We start from the raw sequence: 26,040 nt of genomic DNA, 5'->3' as shown, positions 1-26,040 counted from the left end.
GTTTCCTTTGTAGCATAGGTCATCCCAGAAGGGCTGAACACTTATTAAGATTAGGCATTACTTTAAGTTGTGTGTCAAGTCTTCAAAGAATTCTCTCACATCAAGATAGATATAGTAATGTATGATTTTTCTTGTTACTTGTACACAAGGATGAGGCCCCTGTCTGGGGCCAATTCCGCAAGTTTATCTCTCATCCTTAGGTTTCCCGCCTCTGTAACCCAGGTCAACCTCTCACCAGCTGTCCTGCTGGACATTGATTGGTTGATCCCCCTACAGTTAGGGATTCCCCCCCCCCACTTTTTAATTTGTTCCCATCTGTATGAAGGCCTAAAGGCTGTGGCCTTATTTCTGGCACCCCCGCGCCCCAGAAATTCCTAAGGGACATACATGGGATGGCCCCTTTCGTGTTGATGCACAGTCTTCCATTTTCTTCTCAACCCTGTTTTTAGTCCCTCAATTTTTCTGGTCTTCACACATTCCTCCCCATATTTCTTCTTCCACTCCAATATCCTCTTGTTACTCCTCCCGCTATTCCTACTTGTCTTTATTTTCTTCCCCTCATTACTTCTCCACACTATCTTCCCTTTTCCCCTCTTACTCTTTTCACTATTCTCCCTCTTCTCATGCTCTCACTCCGCTTCACTATTCCTCAGTATTCTTCCCCTTACCGGTCCTCTCACTTCTGCCCTTAAACCTCCTCACTATCCTTCCTTCTTCCACTTACTCCTCTCACACTCTCTCCCCTACTATCAACCACCCTCCTGCTCTCCATCCAAAATTACTTTCAATCACTCTCTCATTCACACTCCGTTGCAGGGATCGAAATAATTATTTGATTTGCAGAAGCTAAAAGCACGTTCTGGGTATCCGGCATCACCTAGTAAGTGGGAGTGGACTCTGGGGAACCAGGAGCTATTATATAGCATGCCACAAATTTAAATCCATTATGAGATGCAAACTATAACTTTGTGTCAATCATATATGACCTATTATGCTTTAAATGTCTTCTGGGTGTGTCCTAATGCTCATTTATACACATTCCAAAACATACAGTTATTTTCATACAGGTATGTTTGTATGGTGCTGTTAGGCAGAAACCTGTGCAGTTCCCTTAGGGACCACTGCAAAAAGTTTAAGACCAAAGGAGTAAGCAGTAAACTCAATTGGTAGCAGTCTGCACCACCCAGATTTACCTGGTAGCTGGGCTGAGCAGTCAGACTTCTCTAAAGAAGAGTTAGGCAGTATATAGAGTATACACGATAGGGTTAAAAATACAGTAGAACAAGCAAACACTGACCATAGCTTTGGTATAAAAGTATATAATGATGTATTTAAAAACACACTTATGAAAATACACTGGCACTAATATATCAAGCAAGTTCAAACACAGTCACTATAAGTATATACACCTCCCTAAAAGACACCACTTATTTAGCAAAACAGAGGTGAGCGCGTAACTGTAGATGGCACTCCAATAATTTGTTTAAAAAGGGAGAGAAAAGGCAGAGTAGGAAAATAACACAGTACCAACACTTTTAAGAAACCACACCAAGTCAAGAAAGGCAGGGTCTACTGTAGAGCAAAAAGTTCATAGGCCAGGCCCACTCTTGGAGAGAGCAAGGCGTAATGTGCCCAAGATCACACAGTGAAAATGCACTCAAAGTCTTTGCAGAAAAGTCAAAAAGAGGTTGGATCAGTTCAGAAAGGCAAAGTTAGCAGGTCTGAGGTCAACCCAGTTAGAAAGTCAAGGATTTATGGGACATCTTGGACAATCTGTTGCAAGGGAGACCAGGCGGGACACAGTACCTGAAATGGCGAGAAAGCTCCAGTGGGGGCAGTTGTTCCTGGCAGCGAGTGCAAGTCATGGCTTCGTCCAGGGGAAGAGATGATCTCAATGAGGAAGAAAGCTGGAGGTCGTTGCACTGCCAGGGAAGAAACCAGCCACGGAGTTCCCGATTAAAAGGTACACCCCTTTCATTCGCGGTAGTGGTGAAGTGTGGCTATCCGGCCGCCGGGGTGCATGGCACGGGCGATTTGACCACAAGACGTTCCAGGAAGGCGAAAAAGGCGAACTGGTTGGTCCCACCAGCTCAAAGGGAAGAAGACTCTCCTGAAAGAAGATCTCCTCTGTCGTCGGGGAAGTGGTGAGTTCGTACAGCAGTGCTCCACCGGTGGTGTCGTCGTCGTAGATGGCTCAGCTTCTCCCCGCTTCGGATTCTTTAGGTCCTGTGGCGACTTCTGAAGTTCCAGTCCCCAAAGCAGAAAAATCCCCATTCAACAGCCTAGCTGTCACTCAAACATGCTAAGTGGTGAGCCGGGCGGCTCACCACTGGGCCAATCACACAAGAGTGCGACTTGAGTTGCCAAGGCAACTCAGTCCAGGGTGCCTAATGCCCCTCCCACACATCCTGTAGACCCCAGACAGAGTGGCACCATTTGGAGGGCTTCTGTGAAGAAGCCCGTTAAAAAGTGGAACAAAGGGTTCGACTTGGGTTAGAGTTTCAGAGGCGAACACAAATGCCATTTTAAAACCGAGACCTGGCAAAAAGACCCCAACGGGGAATAAATATTAAATAAATAACCCGGCGGTATCTTTAACATTGCACCAAAAAGTGGTGCATTTAAAATAAATGGGAAAATCCCATAAGAAATATTCCGGTGGAATATTTTGCGTGGTATCCACTGCCACCAGCCAAAAACTCGACAAGGGGGGACTGGACAGTGCCCCCTTGGAAAACAGACCCAGGGGCAATCGAATTACCCCTACCAGTACTTTCACAATATGATGGTTTGTACTGGTTCCGTTCACAATTTGAGACTAGAAAAGCCAATGGTGACTTTACATGCCCTGGGAGACAGTAGTCAGTCCCAGGGTATGGAGTCTATGTTTGGGGGTCACTGTGACGCCCCTGTGTTACTGCACTGAGGGTGCTGTGTAACACACATACCAAAAACAGATGATACCCTATGGAGTAAAAGACCCCATAGCCCATAAAACACATTCACAGTCAAAGGACATTCTCAAATCATGCCTAATAGTGGGAGAAAAAGAGTCGTACTCTTAGCAGGAGAAAAAAATAAACCCCAAAAATCCAGCAAAGCTGCTGGGGGACTCACTAGGTTTGGGAAATTAGCCTTAACAGAGAATTCTCCCTAACAGGTGCCAATTGGCCTCGGGAGCCAAATGTAGCTCCTGCTAGCTGTTGGTGCCAGGCCACCCCAGGCTCTCATAGGCTAGAACCAGCAGCTAAAGCAATTTTGAACCCTGCAATTGGTACCACTCCCTCAATCCCAACACCTTGCCTTCAATCTTTCTAAATACGACAGTACTCTCCACCACCTGCTTTGTCCTGTTCTGGTATCTTGGCCTCCTGGACCTCCTCTGACCCTACCTGAAACACTCACTCTCAGCACTGACTCTCCCGCACTTTAGCCCTCCCCAGCCTTTCTGGAAACTTCCCAAGGTGCCCATTCAGCACTCGGTCTGATTTCTTCCTGGCCCAGGCTTTGTCTTGTCTGAACCAAATTCCTCCTGTCTCACTCTCTTGTGGGCTAGAACGTTTCCTGGGAAACTTCATAGTATACATAAGAGGGCATCAGTGGAATTTTAGGCTAAGCAAGATTGCAGAGCCTGCTTACCAGTTTACATTGGTACATTTGCAGCCTATGAGTCTACTTAGGATATTGTGGTGCTTTTCAGGAAGTGAGCGTCACGAATGTGTATTATTTATTTATTTGGTTGTATGTGGAGAGCTACATTCAACCTTCGGACTGCTTCACATCTCTTGTAGGCATGGGGTAGGGTTAGGAAAAGGTGCAATGAGGAAGGAAATGGACGTCCCAACAGGAGTGAGGGATGAGCCACCCACAAAAGCCAAAGGAAAGTGCACATAAAAACGCACCATTTCATTTTAGCATTAAAGCAAATATGCATTTATGAACCCAACTGTTAGATCTTAACATTATGATAAGGTCAGTAATCTGACCTTGTCAAGGAGCGATGGGGGCCCTTCTTAGCCTAGGGTTGGAGGCCTATCTTGATGGAAGCCAGAGCTATTCATCATCCCACACAGGGACCTTGGGAGTGCCCCAGTTACTGTCCCCTCCCTACATTGCCTTCAGTACTAGGAGTATTAACTGTACCGCTCTGGATCACCCCATGCCTCCTGAAAATATTGCTGGCCAGTTTCTTTCTTTGCCTTTCAGATCACCACCATATAGAGCCAAGATATGGGCAGATTTCCTGCAAGACAGTAACCCACCAGAGCCGTTCAGCCAACACCTCCAGCCCTTCCAGTATTACTGCCAGTGGGAAGCAAGGGAACCTCCAGACCAGATGACAGAAAGCCTGCACAGCCGACAGGGCTACAGCACACTTCTCACCAGCTGCAGTATGTGCTGTGCTCAATAGCTGCAACAGAGCGTTCTATGATCAATCACAGACTTGCAGAGGAATGGCTTCCAAACAGAACATACTTTTACCTTTTTACTTTAGCCTTTGCCACAAAGTGGCTCCTTAACACGAGCAGGCCACCATTGTTTCAGCTCAGTGGTCCCGCCCTAGAAGAAAGGGGCAGGATGTAGCCCCCTATTTGTGAACTTTCACCACTGTAACACCTTCCGGGCGGAGAAGTCAGGGCAATAATTGTTAGGGGAAGAGGCCCAATGAGAGAAGGAGGGGGAGATTAAGAAGGGCGGCAGGAAACTGGAAGCTGTAGGTTGTTCGTGTGAGGATGGAGGAGGAGGTGGGGGCAGACCAAGAAACCAGAAGGTGGGCTGGAATGTGGAGGCGTTTTAGAGGAAAGGTCAGGTAATGATTAGTGAGTAAGTGGTACTATGTTGTGATTGTGCATGTCAGTTGATTTAGTGAAAGTGTTAAAGCAAGTGTAAGGTGAAAGGTGACTGAGGGAGTGAAAAGAGGGTGAGTGAATAGAAGGGGTAGAGAGATAGTGGAGAGGGGAGAATAGTGTAGTGGAGAGGGGAGAGTAGAAGCTGTAGATGGGTGAATAGAAGTGCAGTGCAGAGGGGAGAGATTTAGTGGACAGGAGATGGGTGAGTAGTAGGAGAGGGGCAGAAGAACATGGGAGAAAATAACATCGGAAGATGAAGATAGAGGATGGAGAGAGACATCGGAGTGTTAGAAGGAGGAAGTACCGCCACATTCTACCACCACTACTACTTAGAGCCTAACCTCCCATGATGGCCACCCTAAGAGACGCCACATTGACCATGGCAACGCTCCTCCCCTTACTCCACAACATCACACCTCAGAACTCTACCAACATGACCATTCCACTCTACCAAGGACCACCATCCACAGTGGATTGGAGAAACAAATTCGCCTGCCCCCCCAAACCCCTCTCACCATGTCCTACACCTCTCAGAAACTTAGGATTAGGCTCTCGCTTCCTTCTACCCGCTATTACTTCAATGAATGCAGCCCCTTCACTTAATTTCAGGAACACCAGACTCAGCCACCGCACCCATGCCAGCCACAAACTCGCTAGAACTATCACTAACCAGACTAAGAACCATAGGCAGCAGATTACGCATATTGGTTCTACAGAAAACCAACTCAGCACAATACCCCACCCTCTAAAGCCAACCCTACTCCCATCCCTATCAAGGGCGCTCTCATCAATGCCCGTTCCTTGGTAGCTCACGCCACAGATGTTGCAGATATTATCTCTGCTAACCACCTGACTTCATTGCCATCACTGAGACATGGCTCCACTCAGCAGCTGGTCCCACTTTAGCTTTAGCCGTCCCAGATAACTACAAAATCATCCGTGCCGACAGAAAAAACACACTAGGAGGAGGGGTAGCAATTATTGCTAAGTCCATCCTAAACATCAGAGAAGTAACTAACACAACCCTACCCTCAGCCGAACTCCTATCAAACTTCGATTATCAGACACCCAAACCATCCTCCTATGCATCATATACAGACCTCCAGGCCCACTAGCGACTTTTGAAGAAGACATCTCACTCCTACTCACCACCAACACTAAACCCAAATCACAAATCATCATTATGGGCGATTTTAACCTGGGACTTAATGACCCTAATGACAGTCATGCCACCTCTCTCAATGACACCATCATCCACTTAGGCCTCACTCAACACATCAATAAACCTAAACACACAAAAGGAAGATCCCTTGACTGGGTGGCAGATGCCAACTGTAACCTCTCAGTCAGACATCACACCTTGTGCTTGGACTGACCATCACCTCATCACCTTCTCTCTACCCAGAACTGCAGCCATAATGACACCACCCTCCAGGTTACCTCAAATTATCTCCAGAAACAATCGCAACATCACCTTTGAAAACCTCAGACCACTTCTCCTACCCATTACCCAAGCCAACCTGCCATCTGTGAACGACAACCTGTCCACCTTGGTAGATCTTTACAACAACACACTGGAACTAGCCCTCAATCAGATAGCGCCACTCAAACAACGAAAAGCCAAACCTATCGCCCACACCGACAAATGGTTCTCAGCAGAGCTAAAAGCTCTCGGCAACATTAAAAGAGCTGCGGAAACCAGCTGGAGAAAAGCCCCACCCCTTGCCTCTAAAGACAAATTCGCTACAGCTGCCTCCACCTACAAATCTGCCATCCTAAACGCCAAAAAAGAAACCTATAATTTGAGAATACACAACGCCAAATCGGTCATGAAAGAGCTATTCTCTATACTAAGAGAACTTGAATCACCACTGCCACCCTCTGAGGATTGCACCAAAGACATGGCCTGGTGTAATAATATTCAACTTGCCCTATCCAACAAAATTGCCCTTCTACAGGCTAAGATAGAAGCTAAAAAAGCTAGCCTTACCGCCAAAGAGAAACCCAATAGCAAAAAAAAAACACATCTCCTAACTGCCCCCTCTTCCACTTCTCTCCAGTCACTGAGGAAGTAGTCAAGATAATCGCTAGTCTTAAACCATCCAATTGCAAAGGTCACCTATGCCCCGCGTCCGTCGTCAAAGACTGAGCCAAAGATCTAGCTCCTCTTATCACCGCACTGATCAACTCTTCTTTTAAGAATTCAGTGGTCCCCAACAACCTCAAAAAAGCGTGGGTCCTCCCCCTTCTCAAAAAACCCAACCTAGACCCGAACACCCCCACGAATTACAGACCCATCACCACAGTCCCCTTTCTACTCAAAATATTAGACAGAGTAGCCTACCTCCAAATACAACAACATTTGGAAGACAGTAACTTCTTAGGCTTGCGAAAATCCAGCTTTTGACCCAGGCATGGGACCGAAACAGCCCTTCTGGATCTAAAAATCCAAATGGACAAAGCCAAAGGCAAGGGCAACCTGGCCATCTTGCTTCTGTTAGATCTTTCCGCAGCCTTTGATCTGGTTGAACACCAGATCCTCACACAACACCTTGAGTCGGCTGTCGCATTTTCTCAGAATGCCACCAATTGGATTCAGTCATTTCTGTCTGACAGGTCGATTAGGGTCTTTGCCCCCTCAGCGGCTGCTGAACCCATCCCAATCCAATGCGGAGTTCCCCAAGGGTCCTGCATCTCCCCCACTCTTTACAACATCTTCACTAAGCTTCTCTTTGACGTCTTGATGATCTTGGCGTTAGCTACACCAACTACGCAGATGACACCCAGATCCTCATTACACTCACTGGTTGCTATGAAGAAGATGTTGTAAAACTCAACGAAATTTATCTAGAAATTCAAGCCTGGATGGCCACTCACAGTCTCTACCTCAATGACGATAAGACGGAACTGCTTATCGTAGGCTCCCAGGCCCGCCTCAACAAATTGGACTCCAGGTACCACTCCTTCACCATCAATGGCAACATCATAAAAGTTTCCAAAGAGGTCAAAACACTAGGTATGTACCTCGATTCCACCCTTTCACTAAAAAGACAAATAAATGCCACCATCTCTGCCACCACCTACACCAACAAACTAATCAACGCCTGCAGAGCTTTTCTCTCCACCTCCAGCTGCCTCACCTTATCTAGAGCGCTGATATTGTCCAAATTAGACTACTGTAACACACTTTTTCTGGGCACCACCACTTAAAATCTGAACAGAATTCAGATTCTTCAAAACAACGCCTTAAGATGCGCTCTTAACTTCCCACGTAAGGCTCACATCTCCACGGCCAGTAAAGAAGTCCACTGGCTCCCAATTCAAGACAGAATCAAGAAAAGAACCTTGGTCATCACTCAAGTGTCTGTCACTGACTGCCCCATGCTACCTATCGGACAAATTCTCTAGACCCAGCACCACGAGACCTACCAGAACCCCCTACCTACACCAACTAAAGGTTCCTAAATTCAACCTAGAAACAGCAGGAGGTTTCAGCTTCCCTGTTCTTGCAGCTCAATGCTGGAATACACTCCCTCTTGCAATCAGAGCGGAAGCCTCCTTTTGGCCATTCAGAGCTATGGTGAAATCCTGGCTTTCTTCACTAATCATGCTGTTACGTGTCTACACACCGCCCATTCACTCCACCTATGTCTACCGTATGCCTCAACTTTTCTCGTGTAAGGGACCACCTTGTAACCTGGTCCCTCATTCTCTTTGATATTTATGTCATGCCATTTAATGTATATGTTTGATTGATTGTATGTACCTTGTGCTCCGCGTAACGATATGTTACCATGTTGTCCACATGATTATGCGCCCAGCTACCTGAGGGTTCGGACGCGCTCTATAAATAAACAAACTAAACTACTAGAAAAGAAGGTGGGGCGGAATTGGAAGGAGGAGAGAAGCGAGAGGGAGGTAGAATAGCAGTGTGAAAGAGGGAGACGAACATCATGGCATGAGAGGAAGAAGGCATAGTTGGGCTTGAGAGTCTGAAAGGCACATCTTTCAGCTTTTTAAAACTAACAAACAAAGATGGATGTCCATGAGGGAGAGTAGACAGATAAACTAATTGTCTTTATTCCCTCATTTATAGTAAAGTCAGAACCTAGACAGTAGGGGTCAATAAGCTCCAGATACTAACCTGTGGTGTAAGGACACCTGAGTTTAGGGAGGTAACTGAATCTTCTAGATTGAAGAGCGAGGGTTGGCCCTTTGCGCCCAAAATTCTAATAAAAACCCATGAACCATCTCTGGGAGTTGGCGTGCTCTTTAGGCCATCTGTGACTACACACTATCGTGCTATAGCATGTCGCAGCACACACAGTCACTGTTCCAGACTCGCCCATTCCATACTTCTGGTTATGCTCCTCCGCAGTTTGGCAATATAAATGACAATGAATAAACATATGTGCGATACATGTACACACTATATTAAACCAGATCGATTTGGGTGCTAAAGATTGTTTTTAGCTTCCTTGTGTTCCTGACATCACTTCATTTGGTGGAGAGAGATCCCCGATGTGGTTCTATTTTTAATTTGCTGTTGCACATTTTTCATTATCCTGCAGGTGAATTTTATCTCTCACGACATTCCAACCTCTCTGAAATACATGTTGTTTTCCATCTCTGTGTGGATGACAATGTGAGGTCTGGTAACATCACTGCCCGTGATCCTGCAATAATGGGCCTCAGAAATATTCTCAAGGTTTGCTGTACACATGATGTAACTACAATCAGCATCCCCCTCCTGCTGGTGCATGACATGTCTGAGGTAAGGGTGTTTAACATTAAAAACTTGTTCATCATCTTAAATGCATCAATTACTAATATTTGTAACATTCATAGGTTTTCTTTTCTCAAACCACAATACATCTATTGCTGATTATTGTAGTCACGGTCCCGGAATCTGATTAGTTGGGCAACTTAATATGTACTTGTTTGAAGGGAAGGGACTGATTCAGACTCGCTAAGACTTAAATACTTCTCACTAGTACATGAACTATGAAGCCACAAGTTGATAACACCCCCCACCTTAGTTACTGCCACCTTTCCTAGCTAAATGTTTTCATTATTTCTCTAATTCCTTTCCCTATACCATTAACTGCATACATGAACACAACATTTCATGTGTGGAGCCTTGGATCTTCATGCTATTACTGTGTAACTGCCTGAAACTAGAGATGGTGTGGAGAGTTAGGAGTGGAGTGTTATATCTGACTTCAAATATCATAGCTGAGACTGGTTTGCTGAACATCTTGATGGAGCCCGAGTCACATGGTAGTGTGCCAGTACTAAGGGTGGCCTGATCAGGGGAAGGAGTCGGTTTTGCCCTGGTGGTGTTCGTAATCCACATCCTCATTCCCCTGGTTTGCTCGCCCCTCGTCTCCTTTATGCCATTTTCATTATTGACCTGATTGACTGTGTCTACCACAGACCTCCACCTTTGCTTTCCTGTTATTTCCTCAGTGCATGGGTTAATATGGCCTTCCTGCCAGCCCACTCCCTGTAGCTGTAATCTTCCATTTCATTTGGTGACTGCTGTGTGGCTGGCATGAGCTGGTTCTGATGGTGGTTTGTCTAATGTGCGTCTGGAATTATTGGATGTGTCCTCTTTCTGGGATCTATGAATCTGGACCGCAGCACTCAAAGGACTAGGACAACCCCTTGACCTCCTGTCTGGCTCCACAGAGTGACCCGCTTCAATCTACAGTTAAGCTACTTGCTCTGTCCTCTGAATGTTAATTGCTTCCTACCCTGGTGTTTGTTTTAACTAATAACACATTCTTGGATCAGCATTTTCCTTTATTTATTTTTAGCATGTATTTATCTTATATTGACTCCACAGCACCAAGTGACCTATGGGTGAACATGCACTCTTAAATAACAAATCAAAACAAATAAAGAATGACATGTAATCGTTTTTAAAATTGGACTGCGCTCTTCAAAAGTTGTCAAAACAAAATGCCATACCACATGTAGCAAAACAACTTAAAAATGAGACTGCTCCAAACTGATAAGCCAATGTTTGATGACTAGTAATTCAATAATCTTCTGGGTTTATACATTGTTTGATTGTAGTCCCTGTTATTATTGAAGTATGTTATGTTGACTTATACCGCGCACCGCTACCACCCAGGGACAGTCTCTAGGTGCTCATGAGGCATCAACCTTTCTATTTTTTCCCTAAGGAATATGAACATATATTATTTCACTCTTGGTTTGTGAAGTGCACTCCTTTCATTTACACAACCATGTGGCCTTCCTATGATGAAAGTTAAAAAAACAAATAGAAGTGGCTCCAGTATAGGGAAACAGAATGTATAGCTTATAAGGGCAATATAAACATAATATAATACAGTTTGCTAGTTTGCTGTGTTAAAGCGAAGTCCTAGTTTGACAAAGTTAAATTGAAATATCCAGTTCATTTATTTTCCGGAGACATTGATCCTGGTCCCTTAGTCCAATATATAAACCAGATTGTACAACATTTTGGCTAGTTTTTAACAATTTGAAAACTAGCAGTCCAGGCTTATTGAAGCTATGTCAGTGGGGGGTCTAGGTATCAATCTCTGTGCATTATTTTCAAAACCTACAACTGGGTCAGACAATCTTCTAGGTTTGATTTTTAAGTTTAAGGATCACACTCAACTGACATTAGATGCATATTTATGCCCAGATCTTGAGTCTGTTCTATGTAGCCTTTGAACAATTGGTGACCTCACTGGAGGAAGTAGTTGTGGATCAAGAGCCACAATGCAAAATTGATTTCCAGAGATTTGGATGTACAATATGAACCTTCTCCAGCAATCCAAGGGATTCAAGATGAGGGAGATGAGGATCACATGCACAGTAACCCCAGCCCCTTAACATTATGAACATGTCTCCCATCTATCTATGTGACCAAATGATTCTGGCATACTGGCCTGCAATGGCTGGTTCTCTGAAGATACTCCTGCTCGTCCTACTTTTCTAACACATTCTTGAAAAAGCTACTTAAACTATATTTTGATTAATGTAAACACTGAGGTGGGTTGAACTTAATTTAATAACCTCTGTTGGAAGAGATGAGTCGGATTTTGCCAGCCTTCCAACTTGCCCATCATGCTGTCGAACAATAGACGAGTGTGTTGTTTCGGTGTGTTCCCCTAGCCACATTTGTGTAAACTAAATCAGAGGGTATATATTCCTGTCCTCTGATGATTTAGTACCACTATTGCATGATTTATTACAGAACCCACTTGATAATGTTGACCCATTAATGTAAGATGAAAATGTAATTAGAATATTTGGTCCATGTGTTACTAAATGTTTGCTTAAAATAAGTGAACTAAATTTAAACTTTAACTCAAAGTTTGATGGGGTTGAAGCAAGGCTAGGAAAGCATCAATAAGGATGCTCAAGCAATGTGAAAATAAGGTGGAGTATTATCCGAAACCAGAAGGGTGAATATAAACCTCTCATTAATAGGACACAATTGCTGAAGATGAGTAGGTCAGAGGGTCAGAGGCACTTAAACTGACCTAACGTACTAGGAACCAGAATTATTTCTGACAGATAGTATTCAGAAGAGAGGTAGTAGAGGGTATTTCCCTGGACACTTACATCCCTGAAGATGTTTGCGTCAGACATGCTAAGGGCTTCTATGGCCAGCCGGCGGTAGTTTCTACGTCTGTGGAGTTTGAGCCCCGGGGAACTATATGTTAGCCAAATGACGTTTATCAAGTCTTTTCAAAAACTGAGATTAGGATTGCGCCGTCAACCAAAAGGTCAAGTAAAGCATCTAGGGCCTGAACATTTACAGACTGATGTCTCTAGTTTCCTTTCCTATTAAACCTGTCGCAGCCAAATATTACCTCAGTTAAAGCCAAATGTCTTTTGGTCTACTAGTTAGTGGTAGTAGTGTGGCATGAGTTATTGACTGGTATGGCAATAAATGTAATCTTGCATCCAATGTTTGGTGTAATTCTGCACATCCAGTACAGTTGCACATTGCTTTGCCACAACTGTTGCTAAATTCTCAAATCTTGTATGTACAATAGATTGAAACCTAAATAATCCCACTAAGCAGAGCTTGGGCTCAAGTGACCGTTCTCTGTTCACAATTTTGGAAATTTCTTATCACCAACCTGACTGCAAAAGGCCCGCTCTCGGGCACAGGCCCATGCTAGGTGCATAAAATATTCCTGATCACGCCCTGATGTGGTACATTTATCTGGGATGTCTGCATTACTTGCATGGATCTTGTTTGGTTTGTGATGTGACTGGTGTAAGTATCTGCATCCACTAGCGCCGTTTCCCATTTCTCCCTTGATGGGAGGGGACAAGGTTTCCTTCGCGTATTGTGCCTTACAGTATATAGTAGAGATTAGTAATGATCGGCCGTGTCGCAAGTGCGTGTGTAATCACCAACATTTTTGGCTCTGATGGAAAGCTCCTAATATCTTTAAGTGCTAGTTTAATTCTGTAATATAGGAAAATGGTTGGAAAATGCACTATTCATCTCTCTCTGAGTTGGTCAAGTGTGATAAACTGACCATCTGGAAAGAGATACCCTTACTTTGTGCTACCCAGATTTCTAAATTGCATTTGCACGTGCCTCCCTAAGGTCATGAGTACTCCCGGTACGTTATATAGTGAAAGGGTTGGTGTGTAAAATAAGCTATCTCAATCTGATATATCCAGCTGCCGCAGCGCCGTCTGAGTGACATACCAGGGTTGAATTCTGTCTTTGTGTCTAATGGTCCCCCAAATCAGGGCTGCTAACCGGGAAGGCTTGCATACTTCGCTCTCAGACTTTAAGTGGGATGTTTTGCTGTGTTTCCCTAGCCATCCTGCTGCAAATTGTACCTGCGCTGAGCAGGAGTACAATTCCATGTGCAGTATCGCTACATCCTCTTTCTTATAAGGGAGAGTCAATGCGGATATTGAAATACTTGGTATCTTTCCTGCCAATGTTAGCTTAAGTATTTAACTTTTGAACCTCTTACAGCATCCTGCAGGCGGACCTATAGGTACATTTTTGGTACATATGCAACAACTTTGGCAAGATCACCATCTTCGTAATAGAGACTCGGCCCATAAGGGAGATAGTGTATTTGTAGAGACCGTCACACCTACATATTTAATTTCGTTTTCTTGCCAGATGAACCCTAGATTATCTCCAGTTCTCTGTGTGCACGGGGTCCAGTAGTTCAGATTTCCACCAATTTATCTTGAAGCCCGATATGTTCCCTAAGATGTCAATTTCTTCGACAATCGGGGTTAGATTGTCTGTCTGTTGGGTACTTTTATGTAAAGCTGCATGTCATCCAAGTGCAATGAGACAATTGTAGTCATATTGCGATATTGGATACCTCTTTGGAAATGGTTCTCACGTAGAAGGCATGCTAGTGGCTTGATTTACTAGTGCAAAAAGCAATGAAGACCGAGCGCAAACTTGCCCCTCTCTAATGTGAATGGTTTCAATGTGGTGTTACTATGGGGATTATGGCCTTCAGTGAGGAGAAAGGCAGTTTAATAATGTTTATGTATCCCAAACCAAACCCCATACAGCAGAGGACCTCAAAGAGGAATTACCATCCAATTGAATCAAATGCTTTCTCAACATTGTGTGCCAGGATTTATGGTGTTGCAGGGTCTAGGTTGTGTATCAAAGCTAAAATTCAACACAGACTTCATTGTAGACCACCCAGGGATAAATCCTGCTAGGTCAAGTCTGACCATGTACGGCATCTGATGCATAATTTGGTCAGCGAGTAACTTTGCCAGAATCTTATTCAAATGGATTTTGTCCTCCCATGTATTCCTCATTTTTGATATTCGATTCCAGCTTTAGCTGGTTCGTAATTCTTTTTTCAGCAGAGGACGCTGTGTGTCGATGCAGTCAACCCGATGTCCCTCGAGGGCCTCTGTCTCGAGGATGTCATCATCGAAGGCACATATGGCACGCGTAGTGTCCGTTGGCTTCAGTTGCCTTTTTCTGAGTAAGCTTACGCTTTGAGAAACGACGGCGCACTTCTTTTGTTCTAGTTCACAACAATATCTTCTTCCTTGTCACCTACTACCCCGAAGACTGGGTTCAAGAAGTGTCAAGACTGCGACTCAAAGATGTCGTTAACCAACCCACATCGAGTTTGCCTGTGGTGGCTAGGGGTGGAGCATAAGACTTCGGCCTGCTCCAAATGCCAGTGAATGACCGGAAAGGCTCTGAAGGAGCGAAAGGGGAAATTGGCGGTAGGTAAAAATCCCCATCGACTACCCCGTCGAAGAAACCTTCTTCGGACAAGCCGAGAGGCGACTCTACAAGGAATGAAGAAGGTTAAAGGATCCAGGTCGAGGAGTGGCTCCCACCACTCCTCATCGTCAAGGAAGTTGAAAAAGAGGCACCACAGGTTGCCTTCGACTTTGTCATCAGACACCTCCCTTGAGAGGGTTTCTTGTTCCACAAAAAAGCTCCACACCTGCGGAATGGGAAGCATTTAGATCTGAAATGCTAGAAATATTTCAAAAGCAAAAGCCCTCGGCAAGCCATGCTCCTACCGCACCTTCCAAAGAAGCCGCTAAGGAAAGGGCTCGAGCCAAATCCTGCGTGCCCTCGAGCCGGAACGAAGGCCAGATCCTCATCGAAGGATCCTTCGAGCCGTGAGTCCAAACATAACTCGAGGTTGTCGACACCATCAACGCCAGCTGCGCCTTCGACGCCAGCCTCGCCCTCGTAACCGACGGCACCTATTATGACAGCTACGCCATTGACGCCAGCTGCACCATTGACATCGGCTGAGCCTTCGCCAGCTGTGCCATTGATGCCAGTCACGCCATCTAAACCAATGGCGCCATTAAAGCCGAAAAAGATTTCGACGACTCCTCGAGCGTCATGTTCAGTTTCTTAAGCCTTCGATGCTTATCCCAGACAAGACCTATATTCCTTTAACAAGGAAAGATTATTTCAAATCTCACCTCAATTTATGAGGAAAATAAGCCATCAGATCATGATGCGCCTTGTGGCCTTCAATTTGTTACACCAAATGCGCTTGAGAGCTTTATTTCGGAAGAGTCTAGATTGAAAGATCTGTATGAAAATTTACAAACGGCTAGTGCGGTAGACATCTCACCAGAACTGTATTTTGGTAGACCTGAGGCTGTTGTGCATGCAGATGCTTCATATAGACAACTAATGTCCAAAGTTGTAGACTCTTTGGGGTGGAGCAGGCCCCCCCCTTCCCTTTGAGCAGGATGATCTGACGGACATCCTTGATAAGGGTCCGCAAATGGGCCCTATTTTACCATTTCCTATCGCTCTCCAAAAAAGAGTGGCAGTAAATTGGGAAACACCAAAGACTAATCCAGCGGTTAACAAAAACCGGACACAAAATACCGCCCATCTAGTAGTGACCCTGACTGCTTGTCAAAATACCCCACTCCAGAGAGTCTGGTGGTACAAGCAGCTACCTCAACTTCGAAGCAGGCAGCTTATCCAACTATCCCTACAGATAGGGATGACGAGAGCAGATGGCTGAATGGATGGGCAAGAAAAGTATTTTCAGCAGGGAGCGATGCTCTTAAAGCAGCCAACTCCACATGTGCCCTAGCAACATTCTCATTCACTCTAGGGGACTGTATTTCCACGGCGGCATAACACATTCCCGAGGTGGAGGAAAGAGATGAGTTCTTGGCTGTTGTTAGAGACGGCAAAGAAGCCATGTGCGAGTCTCTTCAATCAGGTCTGAATTCTGCTGACAGAATCAGCAGAGCCATGGCAACAAGCACCGTAATATGCAGATTTGCATGGTTGAGGAAGTCTGGATTTGCGCTGGATGTGCAGTCTAGACTCCTCAACATGCCTTTTGACGGGTCTCGCTTTGTTGGTAACCTGGCTGACGTAAGCCTTGAGAAGTTGCAGACCTCAAATACGGCAGCCAAATTCTTAGGTGCCATTATTGGGCAACCTCAGCCTTTTCACCCCAGTAGATCTTTTTGCTACTACTCCTCAGTGGGAAGAGCGAGAGGATTAGCTGTTCAAAGAGGCCAAAGAAGATTCCCTCGTGCTGGACAAGGGAGAGGTGTGAAGCCCGCTCAAGCATAGGCATCCTTACCAACAGCCACTGCATCAGCCGCCTCAAAACCTGTCTGAGGCCTTGAGTCAGAAAACACCAGTGGGAGGCAGGCTGTCTCAGCATCTGATAGAATGGCGAGACATTACTTCGGATGCTTGGGCATTGGAAACCATAGCCCAAGGTTACTGTCTTGCTTTCATTCAGAGACCTTAGAACAATCCACCATTGAGCTACTCTTTTAGGGTTCCAGATCCGCTCCTTATGCAGGAAATTTTGACACTGCTAGAGAAAGGCGCTATAGAACTGGTGCATATAGCGGAAATGAACAAGGGATGGCAATCTCCTTATTTCCTAATACCCAAAAGGACAGAGGACTGAGACCCATCTTGGATTTTAGATACTTGAACAAGTTCCTCAGGAAGTACAAATTCAAGATAATCACACTTTCTCACATCCTTCGGGCCCTCCAACTCCAGGATTGGATGGTGTCATTGGACCTTCAGGATGCTTACTTTCATGTGCCAATACATCTAAAACAGAGAAAGTACCTGAGGATCGCCTTTGGCGGTTCTCATTATCAGTTTTGAGTTCTGCCTTTTGGACTGACCTCCGCCGAGGGTTTTCACCAAATTATGGCAATGGTGGCAGCGAGTCTCAGGAGAGGGGGGATTCACATCTACCCCCTACCTGGATGATTGGCTGATCAGGGCGCATTCTCCCGAACAAGTCCTGGATCATCTCAACGTCGCCTGCCACTCTCTTGACAGACTGGGTTTCTCCCTCAATTACAAAAAGTCCCATATGACACCTTCTCAAAAGCTCCCGTTCATCAGGGCTGTACTGGATACATCCTTGGGAAAGAGCTTGCTACCCGAGGTGAGGGTTCAAGATGTTCTACAGATGGTCTCCAAATTTCAGAGTGGCCAGCGTCTCCTGGCCTTTGATTTTTTTGAGGTTGCTCGGCCGCATGGCATCCTGCATTTTTCTGGTGCCAGAGGCTCGCCTGAGAATGAGATCACTTCAATGGGCCCTCCGGACACGATGGTCCCAGTTCTCTGCAAATATGTCAGACCTACTTCAGGTTCCAAGCCAGGTTGCACAGGATCTGTGGTGGGCCTGCAAGGACAATATTCTGAAAGGAGAACCTTTTTGGCAACCATGGCCGGAGATAACTGTAATGACAGACGCCTCACTCACTGGTTGGGGAGCCCATGCCAACGATCTGACAATCAGCGGTCGTTGGTCTCCATCGGAGTCCAAACTACACATCAATCTTTTGGAGCTGAGGGCAATCAGACTTGCGCTGAAAGCCTTTCTGCCCTCTGTACGGGGAAAGAATGTCCTGATAATGATGGACAATATAGTGGCCATGTACTACCTCACCAAGAGAGGTGTAGAAGGGTCACTACCACTGTGCAGAGAGGCAATGCAGCTCTGGTACTGGGCAATGCAAGAAGGAATCTCTCTATCGGCAGTTCACCTAGCTGGAGAGCAGAACACCACGGCAAACGCTCTGAGCAGGCAGAGCACAGTCTGCCACGAGTGGGAACTAGTGCAAAAAGTCCTTCATGAGACCTTCAACCTTCGGGGGGGAACCCCTCAAGCAGTGGTCGAAGTGGGCGGGAGCGGTCGGGAGCACTGCTTCTCTACTTGTTTTAATTAAGTTTTAAAGTTCCTAGACTTTCATTTAAAAAATAAACTGTACCGGAATTATTTCATTTTAAAATAAGTGTAGGAAGAAGTTGCACTGCACTGGACAGTCCCTTAAACGTAGGCGCATGTGTTTGGGGATTTGTTTTGTGTGTGGAAGGGTGCGTGGCAAAGGAGTTTGTGGAAAGCGGTGCAGGCCAGTAGGCAACATAGTTCCACTACTTTTTTTTTTCTCACTTTGTCCACTTCCCTCAAGTGGATCTGTACGTGACCGGTGTCAACCGGAAGCGCGAACATTATTGGTCCTGGGAATTTCCCTCAAGCGGAGCTCTAGGAGACACATTTGTGGTGGACTGAGATTTTCCACTCCTGTATGCGTTTCCTCCAGTCCCCATCATCCCTCATGTAATCAGGAGGTTGAGAAAGTTCGGGAAACCCATGATCCTAATTGCTCCGAATTGGGCCAGGAGGACGTGGTACCCGGACCTTCTGGACTTGTTCACCTACCCTCCAATATGTCTTCCACAAAGAGAAGATATTCTCTCGCAAGAGGAGGGTCGGGTTCTCCATCCAGAGGTCAAGACACTCGGCCTTCACGCATGGTTTCTGAAAGGCTGAGCTACAAGGATTGGGACCTCCTGGATGACGTAATGGAGATTATGCTTTCGGCCAGAAGGCCAGCAACTAAATATTTGCACCGTTGCCTTTGGAACAAGTTCAGCAACTGGTGCAAGGATATGAATGTGGATCCATTTCCATGTGACACACCTATGGTGCTCTCTTTTCTATTACATTTAGCCAATCTGGGGCTCCAGATTGGAACCATTAAGGGCTACCTATCAGCGCTTTCCATTTTCAAGCGCTCACTCTCAGGGTAAAACCTTCTTTTTTACCGAAGGTAGTCTCTGACTTCCACTTGTCACAAAAAATTACCTTATCAACATTCTACCCACCTCCTCATCCAGGAAAGGAGGAGGAGAGTCTACATAGACTGGACTCAAAAACGGCTCTCTGTTTTTATACATCCAAAATGGCTAAATTTCGCCAGGCTGATCAACTTTTTATTGGATATACTGGTCCCAAATTGGGCCTTGCGGTCACCAAATGAACAATATCCAGATGGATTATTCTGGCTATAGCGGAATTCTACATACTAGGGGGTAATGATCCGCCGGAAGGCCTAAGGGCTCATACCACAAGGGGCATGGCAACCTCTGCGGCTCTTCAAAGGGGTGTCCCAATAAATGATATTTGTTCAGCGGCCACTTGGTTGTACTGTCTGGATTCTTCCTCCAATCAGGGAGGAATTTTTGCAAAAGCCGTCCTCCATTCGGTCCATGATTAGATCTAAATTTAATTGGTACTCCCACCTCCAAAATGTTACTGCTTTGGGAGTCTATCATAAGATGAGGAATATGTGGGAGGACACAATTCATTCAAAGAACAAATTACTTATCCCTGGTAACGTTCTTTCGATTGGATGTTCCTCCCATGTATTCCTCATCGCCCCTCCCAGCCTACCCTGCTGTACAATTTACATGTTATTACACTCTACGCTTTCTGTAAGCCTACGGTCTTGGATACGCCTGGTAATTCCTCTTCAGAGGGGAAAAGAAAAACAGAACTGAAGCCAACGGGAGCTGCATGCACTATTTATTTGTTTTAATTTTGTTTATTAATTTCACCAAACAACCAACCAGACAGTGCACAACAATTATAAATTTCAAGTGTCATGTGCAGTTTCAGCATGTGTCCACCGCTTCCCTGTTACCCCCCCCCCTATCCCGAGCTTCCACCACTCTCTCTGAGGACACCCCTTCCTCCGGTTCCACTGAGGAGTCATTTTCTTCTAGGCCAGTCTGGGCAGGCCCGAACAGTGAAGCTACTAAGTGCCTCCACGCTATCAATGTCTCTGCTTCTTCATGTACCCCTCGATTAACTGCTTCACTCCAAACCACCATTTCCGCTTCTGCCCATTTCTGAAGGTCGTGCCACCAGACTTCTACTTTTGGTCTATTACTTGCTTTCCAGCTCATGGCAATCATGCGATTCGCGAGTGTATATAAGCCAGGTCTTTGAGTTTACTCACATGTTTCAACTTCTCCAGCATGGGGTCTGGCATGGATTCACATGCTCATGAATATTCCCCGTCGTCAGGCTGGGAATCCTCGGTAAAGAAAAATTAGTATCAGTTTCGTTTCTGATCTATCTTTCGTAGTAGTAACCAATCACTGATCTCTGCGTCATACTGACCACAGCCAATGACTGCCCTCTACCTAAGCCCCACCTCTGGCAGCCATCTTCAGATTTTTACCGCACGTTCAAGTGTTGGGATCCTCGTGCTATTGCTCTCGAGCGTTAGTGCTATTATTTCAGGCACCCAGGGTGTTCACCAAGTGCCTCGCACCGGTGGCGGCGCAGCTGCGCCGAGAGGGGATCCATGTCTACCCCTACCTGGACGACTGGCTCATCCGAGCGAAGACGAAGGAGCTCGCCGTGGAGCACATGGCAAGGACCGTCCAACTTCTCACGGACCTGGGATTCTCCATAAACTAAGCCAAGTCCCACCTGGTGCCCGCGCAAGACGCACTGTTTCTGGGAGCGAAGCTCGACACAGTGTCGCTTCTGGCCTATCCGTCGGAGGAAAGGACGAGGGCCATTTTGGGCAAGGTGCAGCGGATGCTGGTTGCGGACGCGGCCAGAGTGAGGTCCATCAAGTCCCTCCTCGGAATGATGTCTTCTTGCATTTACCTCATCACCCTGTGCAGGCTCCGGATGCGCCCGTTGCAGGGGTTCCTGGACGCGCGCTGGATCCAGACGACGGGCAGCTTCGAGGAGAGGATCACACTCGAGGAGAGTTTCCGACGAGGGATCTGGTGGTGGGGCACCCGCGCGCATCTGACGGCGGGCATGGACTTCCAGACCCCCGGCCATCAGGAGACGGTGACCACGGATGCCTCCCTGGAAGGGTGGGGAGCGCACACCGAAAATCTGCACGCGAGAGGCCTTTGGCTCCCGACGGAGAAGTCCCTCCATATCAACGTCCTGGACCTCCGTGCAGTGTTTTGGGCCCTCAGGTCCTTCTTTCCGTCCCTCAAGGGCAAGGTGGTGAGGATCTTCACCGACAACACCACCACCATGTTCTACATCAGGAAACAGGGCGGAACCAGGTCCCCAGCCCTGTCCAGGGAGGCGCAGGATCTGTGGCATTGGGCCGTCGCCCAAGGGATGTTTCTGGTGCCGTTTCATCTGGCAGGGATAAAAAACACCATCACCGACTCACTCAGCAGGGAGCTGCGCTCGTGCCACGAGTGGGAACTACGACAGGATCCTAGTGGACCGCCTCTTCCGACGGTGGGGCACACCCCAGATTGATCTGTTCGCGACGGCGACAAACTCCAAGTGCCGGAGGTTCGCCAGCAGGTTTCCCCAGCCGAGGAGCATGGGCGATGCTTTCTCGTTCCCCTGGGAGGGCCTGTTTCTATACGCGTTCCCTCCATTGCCATTGCTGATCCGGCTCATCAACCAGCTCAAGAGGTCACGGTGCAGGATGATCCTCGTCGCACCTGCGTGGCCGAGGCAGATATGGTTCCCGGACCTTCTGGACTTGTCAGCGTCCCCGTCAATCAAGCTGCCAGGGGACGCGGATCTTCTCTCCAGGGAAGGAGGCGCCATCCTCCATCACGACCCGAAGTCGCTGAACTTGCAGGCCTGGCTCCTGCAGCGTTAGAGTTTGGAGGATACGACATACTGGCCGACTGCAGAGAGGTTCTTGCAAAGGCCAGGGCATCCTCAACTCTTAAGTGCAACGGACACAAATGGAAGAGGTTCTCTGTCTGGTGCCACGCACAGAAGATTAACCCTCTACGGATTACGGCTCCCCAAGTACTGCCGTACCTACTGACGCTGGCCAATGCTGGACTGGCGCACCCTTCCATCAAGATTCATCTTGATGCGATCTACCGATACACCAGAACCACGGGGCGGACGTCTTTGTGGTCTCATCGTCTGGTGAAAGAGTTCATGAAGGGACTGTTCAGATGGTTCCCGCTGGTGAAGGCTCCGGCCCCGGCGTGAGAGCTCAACGTGGTGCTGACCAAGCTCATGGGACCTCCGTTCGAGCCTCTGCACTCGGCTCCGCTGAAGTTCTTGTCGTGGAAAACAGCGTTTCTTGTGGCCATCACCTCCGCACGACGGGTGGGAGAGATCCAGGCCCTTTCCTGCAAGGCCCCGTACTTGACTTTTCACGACACGAGGGTAGTGCTCAGGACGCACCCCTCCTTCATGCCCAAGGTGCCGTCGGACTTCCACCTCAACAAACCCTTGGTGTTGCCTGTTTTCTTCCCGTCGCCTTCGTCGCCGGCTGAAAGGACTTTGCACTCGCTGGATGTGGCTAGAGCGCTGAAGTTCTACGTGGACCGCACAACTCTTTGTGAATTTTGGACCTGTCAATCAGGGGAAGGCTCTCTCGAAGGCTTCCATTTCCAGATGGCTCTCCGGCTGTATCATGTACTGTCATCGGTTGGCAAACCGACCGCTGCCCGGCCGTCCGAGAGCCCATTCCACCAGAGCGATCGCAGCTACCACGACGTTCCTATCTGGTGTGCCCTTGCTGGACATCTGCAGGGCTGCTACGTGGAGGTCGACGCACACCTTCACGAAATTCTACTGCGTCGATCGGGATTCCAGGGAGGATTCCAGGGTCGGGCAAGCAGTGCTGCACAATCTGTTCGCCTAAGGTGAGCCTGGTGAGGAGGTAAGAATTGCTTAATGTTGAGTTTGATGTAATGCTTAATGTTGAGCCTTTGCCACCTCCCGTGGTTGTGCATGTGTGTACTGCTATGTATTCTTTATTCATGAGCATGTGAATCCATGCCAGACCCCATGCTGGAGAAGGAACAAGTTACTTACCTGTAACTGTTGTTCTCCAGCATGGGTCTGGCATGGATTCACATGCGAACCCTCCCGCCTACCCCTCTGCGGCTCTTCACTTGGTCATACTGCCACTTCACGTGCTACCAAATCTGAAGATGGCTGCCAGAGGCGGGGTTTAGGTAGAGGGCAGTCATTGGCTGTGGTCAGTATGACGCAGAGATCAGTGATTGGTTACTACTACGAAAGACAGATCAGAAACGAAACTGATACTGATTTTTCTTTACCGAGGATTCCCAGCCTGACGACGGGGAATATTCATGAGCATGTGAATCTATGCCATGTTCCTTACGCGACCTGGGGAACCCCCCCACTATGCATGCCCATGAAGATTCCACCTCCAGCCTAATCTCCTTTTCGGTCAAACGGTGGGCAGCCTCTCTCCAGAATCTTCTTAGTTCTGGGCACGCCCAGAACATGTGCACCAGTCCCGCATTCTCCTCCCCACATTTAGGACATGTTTGTATTCCTGCATCTTAAACCTTGCAATCTTCGGAGGGGTCATATACGCTCTATGGGTGGTAACATATAACTCGATTTGTTGCAACCTTGAGTTCCTTGACACTTTTTGTGGTATCCTTATACCCTCACCCACAACCCATCACTCATATATTCCCCAGCTACCTCTTCCCAATCCTGTCTCAGCTGAGTCACCTCCTTTCCCACGCTTGACATCAGCAATTGGTAGATTCGGGAGACCTCATGGCCTCCGTCTGACACATCATAAAATGTTTCTATGGCCGTGTCGGGCTGACTCTCCAGCACTATGTCTGACCAATTGTCTTTTATCTTCCGCACCAACCTATTATAAGTGATATACTGTCCCTGGTGTAGTCCGGTTCTTTCACCAGTGTGTTAAACTCCTCTGCCTTCCCATCCTGCCACACATCTCCCAGCATTGCTATACCAATAGGTTCCCAATGCTTCCGGACTATCTTCCTCAACTGTTCATATATACTCCATTCAGTGCCACTAGCGGCATCTGTGGGGAACACAGGTACGGGTCCTTCATGGCCTGACAAGCCCGTCGCCATATCTTCCATCCCAAGTCTAACATTTTCGGCCCCTGTCCTGCTGTAATTTTGGCAGTCGTATCCATTCATTCAAGAAAAACGGGACACATTCAGCCCTAAACAATCTGGACTCCGATGTAGAGTCTTCTGATAACCACCTCGCCAGATATTGTAGTTGACTGGACAGATAGTACATATCGCAATTGGGCAATTTAATGCCCCCTTGGTCATACGTGTTTTGCAATTTCCATAACGCTATTCTGTTCCCAGTGTTGTGCCATATGAACCCCCTGCATATGCTCTGGATTTTAACAAAGAATCACTTGGGTATCATATATGGTATATTCACAAAGTAGTGTAACAGCCTAGGCAGCACCACCATCTTTAACAGTGACACTCTCCCCATCATGGTCAGAGGGAGCTTGGCCCAGAACCTCATGCTGTTTTCTATGCTGGCCACCGCCTTCTCTGTGTTTTGTTTGTGTTCGACCTCTACGCTGTGATGTACATCAATCCCCAGGTATCTTAAGGTCCTGGTCTCCCATTGTATTTGTAATACCGGCAGTTCCTCTCATGGTAGCTCTTTATATCTACTCAGGGAAAATATACATGATTTCTTGGGGTTCACTGTGATGCCAGACAGTACCGCGTATCGCCCCATTGCTTCTAGAATATATTGTAGGTTCTCTTCAGGATATCTCAAATACAACAGCATGTCATCAACATACATTGATGTCAAATGTTGCGCTCCCTTTGTGCTGATCCCCCACCTCTCCATATTGTTGCCTCAAGTATATCGCTAGGGGTTCTAGCGCTAAAATAAAAATCGGGGACCACGGACATCTCTGTCTAGTACCCCTGCTGGGTTGCCATCGGTCTGAGATGGTCGACCCCGTCTTAACTCGGTCCAGTGGTTTACTGTATAGCAATTGGACCCATCTCAAGTACGTGGGCCCAACCCTGTATTCTTTCAGGGCCGCCATCAGCCAAGGCCATTTGACAGAGTCAAAGGCCTCCACTGCATTTAATGAAATTATTGCGACCTCCTGGGGGTCGCTTTCCATTTGTTCTATAACATGGTGGAGCCCTGCATGCGCTATTTATGCTGATGATTGTCGACTGTCGACTGAGGCCCTCGAGGGACATTGACTCGACGACACTGCATTCAGCGCCCTCTGTCGATTAGAAATTCCAAAGCAGCAAAGCTGGAGAGATATATTATCATAAAATGAGCAATACGTGGGAGGAACATCCAATCGAAAGAACGTCACCAGTAACTTGTCCATATCATCATAACCACTTTTGAGGTCCGGGAAATTCACAGAGATGAAAGCTCCATAATTCCCAGAGGAATGTTAAAGATGAGTCCATAAATATTACTTACTCAAACTTTGAAAAACATAATTCTTTGGTAAAGTCAAATCCTTCATTTAATCCTTACAGTACTGCTTCACAGAATATAAATAAGGAAAGAAATGAACTGGATATTGATGTTTTAATTAGAAAAACGAATCTTTCCACTGTGGACTCCTAAGAGGA

General features: G+C 46.8%; 1 protein-coding gene across 3 annotated transcripts in view; it reads left to right on the top strand.

Annotated features, from left to right (window-relative positions):
* Positions 1-26,040, top strand: part of FERRY3 (FERRY endosomal RAB5 effector complex subunit 3) — an 845,039-nt gene that overhangs the window by 533,387 nt on the left and 285,612 nt on the right. For all 3 annotated transcript variants that reach the window (XM_069628304.1, XM_069628305.1, XM_069628306.1), the window contains one exon: positions 9,422-9,624. In XM_069628304.1, coding sequence (XP_069484405.1) covers positions 9,422-9,624 — 203 coding nt within the window. The remainder of the gene's footprint in view (positions 1-9,421; positions 9,625-26,040) is intronic.

Source organism: Ambystoma mexicanum, chromosome 12 (assembly GCF_040938575.1).
Source record: "Ambystoma mexicanum isolate Mex_15411 chromosome 12, UKY_AmexF1_1, whole genome shotgun sequence".
Classification (NCBI taxonomy): domain Eukaryota; kingdom Metazoa; phylum Chordata; class Amphibia; order Caudata; family Ambystomatidae; genus Ambystoma; species Ambystoma mexicanum.
Note: the sequence above shows the minus strand (reverse complement) of the source record. Positions and strands in the feature narration are given on the sequence as shown.